General features: G+C 67.1%; 5 protein-coding genes across 5 annotated transcripts; 2 read left to right on the plus strand and 3 right to left on the minus strand.

Moving 5' to 3' along the window:
• Window positions 1-258: 258 nt before the first annotated feature.
• On the plus strand, window positions 259-801 carry OT_ostta11g02580 (unnamed product; the record flags this gene model as incomplete). Its single annotated transcript, XM_003082031.2, has 1 exon — window positions 259-801. One exon carries the CDS (start codon window positions 259-261, stop codon window positions 799-801), a length of 543 nt encoding a protein of 180 aa, XP_003082079.2.
• A 160-nt stretch (window positions 802-961) lies between these two features.
• On the minus strand, window positions 962-1,736 carry OT_ostta11g02590 (unnamed product; the record flags this gene model as incomplete). The annotated part of the gene is made up of 2 exons (XM_022983050.1): window positions 962-1,567; window positions 1,689-1,736. 2 exons carry the CDS (start codon window positions 1,734-1,736, stop codon window positions 962-964), a joined length of 654 nt encoding a protein of 217 aa, XP_022839978.1.
• A 279-nt stretch (window positions 1,737-2,015) lies between these two features.
• Window positions 2,016-2,810, plus strand: OT_ostta11g02600 (unnamed product; the record flags this gene model as incomplete). Its single annotated transcript, XM_003082032.2, has 1 exon — window positions 2,016-2,810. The coding sequence occupies one exon, from the start codon at window positions 2,016-2,018 to the stop codon at window positions 2,808-2,810; it is 795 nt and encodes a 264-aa protein (XP_003082080.2).
• A 139-nt stretch (window positions 2,811-2,949) lies between these two features.
• Window positions 2,950-3,729, minus strand: OT_ostta11g02610 (Zinc finger, RING-H2-type; the record flags this gene model as incomplete). The annotated part of the gene is made up of 1 exon (XM_022983051.1): window positions 2,950-3,729. The coding sequence occupies one exon, from the start codon at window positions 3,727-3,729 to the stop codon at window positions 2,950-2,952; it is 780 nt and encodes a 259-aa protein (XP_022839979.1).
• Window positions 3,730-4,063: 334 nt separating this feature from the next.
• On the minus strand, window positions 4,064-4,684 carry OT_ostta11g02620 (Zinc finger, RING/FYVE/PHD-type; the record flags this gene model as incomplete). Its single annotated transcript, XM_003082034.1, has 1 exon — window positions 4,064-4,684. The coding sequence occupies one exon, from the start codon at window positions 4,682-4,684 to the stop codon at window positions 4,064-4,066; it is 621 nt and encodes a 206-aa protein (XP_003082082.1).
• Between the last annotated feature and the right edge of the window lie 379 nt (window positions 4,685-5,063).

A 5,063-nucleotide genomic window follows, 5' to 3' on the forward strand; every position in this document is an offset into this window, starting at 1 on the left:
AAGCTTGATTGGGTCTATACTGTTCGTGCACACAGTGTGTTGGGTCTATACTGTTCGTGCACACGGGGTGTTGGGTCTATACTGTTCGTGCACACAGAGTCAGCATCTATACTGTTCGCACACACAGTGTGTCAGCATTTATACTGTTCGCACACACACGCACCGAAACACGAGAGCGATGCATCGCAATTCCACGTCAGATCGATCGATCGCGCGCGCGATCGCGCGACGCCGGGCGACGAACGACGCATCGCGACGATGGCGTCGCGAACGCTGACGCGCGCGCTCGATCGCGCGCACCGAACGATCGCGCGCGGCGGTGGGACAGAGCGACGGGTGGCGTCGCGGACGATGGGCGTGGGACACGATCCGAGTCAGCAATTACACACCGACGCGACGACGACGACGACGGCGGCGACGGCGACGGCGACTTCGGCGGCGGCGATGCCCGCGGCGTCGCTCGCGCACGCGATCGCGGACGCGTTCGCGCCGGCGGTGCGCGCGATCGAGGGGTCGGGGAGGGGGGGGGGGGACGGCGCGGCGACGCGCGGGACGGCGGGGGGGGAGGCGCTGTACGTGCCGGATATCCCGATGTTTTTGTGCGCGTCGAGACTCGTGCGGGATTCTTCGTACGTGCGAAGTGTTTTGGTGCACGATGAGCGACGGCCGAGGACGAAACCGCGATTGTCGTGGTACGACGCGCGGGACGACGCGTGGGTCCCGCGCGGGTGGTTCGCCGACGGGATCAAGGCGGATTTAGAGTACTACTTTCGCGACGACGGCGCGGAGAGAGGGACGTGATCGCGAGAGAGGGAACGATCGATCGATGGATGTACGAGAACGCGCGCGAGGATTCGCCGAGGCGTCTCGCGGGAGCGCGCCGCGTCGCGCGCCCGAAACCCGTAATTTTTTACACCTGTATCACCCGAAATGTTGTAACGCGCGCGATGAAGAGTCGTGACTATCCCTTTGCGGCGTCGTCGACGCCGCCGAGCGTCCGTCGCACCCCGTCGAGCGCGCACGCCACCGCGGGGGCGACGAGACGATTCGCCAGCTCGGCGACGCTTTTGAGCTCTCGAAGCGACGTCTTGACGCGCGCGACGTCGGATTTCAACTTTTCGATCGCCGCCGTCGATGGTTTCTCACGAGATCGCTCCACCGCGGCCCACTTCGCTCGATCGACTTCGTGCGCCGCCCTGACCTCGCTCGCGATTCTTCTATACCTGTCGACGCGTCTCGTCCACTCGGCGTCCCGCGCGCGCACCGCCGCGCGCACCGCCGCCGTCTCCGTCTCCCAATGCGCATCAAAATCACGCGCCATCTCCCGCATCTTACGTTTCAACGACGCGTTCTCAACCAAAAGCGCCTCGATTCGTCCCTCCGTCGTCGTCGTCGTCGTCGCTCGCCCGTCCCGTCCCGTCCCGCCCGCGTCGCCGCCCGCGTCGTCCTCGTCCGCGTCCTCGTCCCACCGTCGCACTCGCGCCGCGGCGATCCACGCCGGCGTCACCGCGCCGTCACACCGCGCGCGCGCCTCTTCGCCCTCCTTCCGTCGTCGCATCGCGCTCGCCTGCGTCCATCGAACGGGGTTCAGTCGTCGTGCGAATGTGCGCTTTAATTGAAATCTCGCGCACGCATCGTCCCCGCACCCCGCGCGCGCGTCCACCGCGATCGAATCGAATCGAACGCACCGGAAGACTCCACATCGACCCATCGCTCGCGCTCCCGTCGTCCGACATCGCGCGCGCGTCGCTCGACGTCGCGTCGCGTGATGTCGTGTGCGCGAACGGTATAGACGGCTGACCACGTCGTCACATCACCGCGCCCGTCGCGCGTCGACGCGCGCGGCGATGCGCGCGCGCGCCTCCATCGCCCGCGCGCGTATCTCACGCGTCGTCCCCGCTCGACATCGCGCGCGCATCGCCGTCGCGCCCGCGCGCGCGTCGGCATCATCATCATCGTCGTCATCGCTCGCGCTCCCGGGCGACGACGCGTTCGAGCGGCTCCTCGCGCGCGCGATGGACGCGGACGCGGTCCACGGGGCGGCGACGGATGGGAAAAAATTCCTCGACGTCTCCGACGACGATGCGGCGTCGGAGACGTCGTCGACGGTCCCGGGCGACGACGCGTTCGAGCGGCTCCTCGCGCGCGCGATGGACGCGGACGCGGTCCACGGGGCGGCGACGGATGGGAAAAAATTCCTCGACGTCTCCGACGACGATGCGGCGTCGGAGACGTCGTCGACGGTGAAGAATGAGGATGATTTCAATGATTCGAATCCATCGCCGCGTGCGCTGTGCGCGCGATGGACGACGACGGCGCGGTTCGGGGAGAAGGCGCGCGCGCGCGCGCTCTTGGATCGATGGGCGCGAACGATCGGTGCGGAGGCGGGGATCGCGCGCGAGCGGTTTGAGATCTCGAGCGGGTACGTGGGGGGGAAAGAATCGACGTTGGAGATGACCGTGCGTGGATTCAGAGGGTTGGGTGAGGTGGAGACGTTCTTCGCGCGCGTGCCGAGAGGGAAACACGTCGAGTGGGGGAAAGCGTTCGCGACGTGCGTGGTGGATGGATCGCCGGAGTGGGTGGTGATGGAGACGCGGGGGGTTGGAGTGGGGGTGGGGGGGGACGAGAAAGGAGACGCGGACGCGGCGCGCGACGCGCCGGCGGAGACGGAGACGAAGACGGATTACGAAGACGTGGACGAGAGCGCGTTGGTTCCGGGGACGACCCTTCCGGACGGTCGGTACGTCATGATGGATTGGAAGGGGGAGCCGATGTTGATCAACCCTGGGGATAAGATGCCGAGGTTCTGATCGCGCGAGGACGGCGACGACGACGTGGGGGGCTAGAAGTGAATTTTGTATAACCACCGTCCGACGCGCGCGCCTTTTCAGCCGTCGCGTCGGACGTTTCTCTCGCATCAATATCCTTCTCAACGCACCGCACGATCGATCACTGCGTCATGACGAAGAATTCATCGTCCTCGCTCTCATCCCGCTCGCTTCCCGAGGGCGATCGACAGTACGGATGCGACCTGCTCGCGCTCGAAGTCGCGCGCGCGGCGCTCCCCGCGCCCTCGAGCGAAAATCTCGGCGCGCGCGGCGGGAGACCGTGGAATCGTCCCTCGTACGCGTCCGAGCCCGTATCTTGACTCAAAGAAACCATCCCTGGCGTCCCCGGCGTTCGAACGCCCTCTTCGATCGCTCCGATTCCCGGCGGCGCCGCGCCGTTTGCGATTTGCCTCGCGCGCGCTAAACGAATCGCATCCGTCGCCCTGCGACTCCTCGCGATGATGCGATCTCGCACCCTGTGCCGCTCTCGCTCCTCCCGCACGCTCTCCGGCGTGAAACCTCTCGGTAACGGCGCCTGACACGTCGGACACTTACGAATATCGTGCTCCCGACATCGCCGCAAGCAGCATTGATGAAACACGTGTCGACACGCCAACCCGGTCGCGAGCTCCACCTTATCCGGATTCGCCGTCGCCTCCGGCCTCGTCCGATCCAACGGGCTCTGGCATATCGCGCAATCGCTCTCACCGAACGCGAATCCCGACGTCGGCGTTCGCGTAGACGACGTCGGCGTCCGCACGCGCAAACCGTCCCGCAGCGCCTCCGCGAGCGCCTCCGCGCGTTCACTCGGCGACCCAGCGAACATGGTCCCGCTCTCCGATCCATCTCGCGACGTCGGCGTCGACGGCGTCGACGGCGCGCGCGTCATCACCTCCGCCATCGCCCCACCGGCGCCGTCGAATCGATTTTAAATTGATTAATTGAATTCAAGTCGATTGGTTTCGCGCACGTCGCCAATCGATCCGACGCGACGCCACCCCGCGCGCGGTATCGACGCCCGTATCGCCGCCCCGAGCACGTCCCGCGTCGTTCTCCACGACCGCCCTCGCGTTCGCGCCGGCGCGCGCGCGTCGACCCGACCGAGCGTCGACGTGTGTCGCCGCGTCGTCGCGCGTTCGTCGTTCCCCTCGGCGCCGGGCGACGCCGCCGCGCGTCATCATCGGCATCATTCGACCATCATTCGCGCCCACGATGGAACGACGCGCGATGGTCGATCACCCATCGATGATCGCGCTCGGTTGGAGTGCGATGAAGCAACCGGCGGCGATGCAGACGGCGCCGATGAAGGCGACGCGGACGCGGCACGCCCGGATGACGAGCCATCGAACGCAGCCGACGACGACTGCGACCGAGGCGAAGCCGACGCCCGCGAGCGCTCGCCTGTGCGCGACGACCTCGATGTTTTCACCGTGATCACCGCCATCGATGGCGACGACGATCGGGGGCGTCGTGGCGGTGTCCGACGCGCGCGCGTCTCGCCCGCGACGGTTGGCGCGCAGCGCGCTCCGCCGCGGCGCGTTCGTCATCAACTCCAAACAAATCTCACACGTCGAACCCGAAATCTCCGACGCTTTCGCGAGGACGTACGCGTGTAAACACTCCTCGTTCGCGTGGGCGAGGCCGTGCTTACACGCGCACCCGAGGTAGGTTGCCTCGCCGCGCGCGACGTCGCCGCGCGTCACCTCTAAAGCACACACTCGACAACATCCCAAAATCTCATCCTCGTCCCCCGTCTCCGTCGTCCGCGCCGCGTCTCGCGCGAGGACGACCACGTCGAGACAATTTTCCTCGTCCGCGTCCGCGTCTCCTTTCTCGTCGTCCGCGCGCGCGTCCATCGTCGTCGTCCTCGGCATCGTCCTCGCCCTCGCGCGTGCGAATCGCGCGCACGAGTCGAATCACGCGCCCCGCGTCGCCCCCACCCCGCGTCCCAGACCTCCGGCGCGCGCGCGTTCGATCGAGCAAAAATTCTCCAATCCAACGCCCGCGTCGCCCGCGCCCGCGCGTCCGCACTCGCGTCGCGCACTCGCGTCGCGCGCGAATCCCTCGGACGTTCGACGCTTCGTCTTCTGGACCTCACGACCACATCCGTCGCCGCGCCCGTCGACGCGACGCGCGCGATGTCGGACGCCGTCGACGACGGGGTGACGATGAATATCACGGACGCGGACGACGGCGCGCGCGCGCGTAAGGGGAACCCGCGCGCGCGGAGAGTGA

Source organism: Ostreococcus tauri (assembly GCF_000214015.3).
Source record: "Ostreococcus tauri WGS project CAID00000000 data, contig chromosome 11, whole genome shotgun sequence".
Taxonomy (NCBI): Eukaryota; Viridiplantae; Chlorophyta; class Mamiellophyceae; order Mamiellales; family Bathycoccaceae; genus Ostreococcus; species Ostreococcus tauri.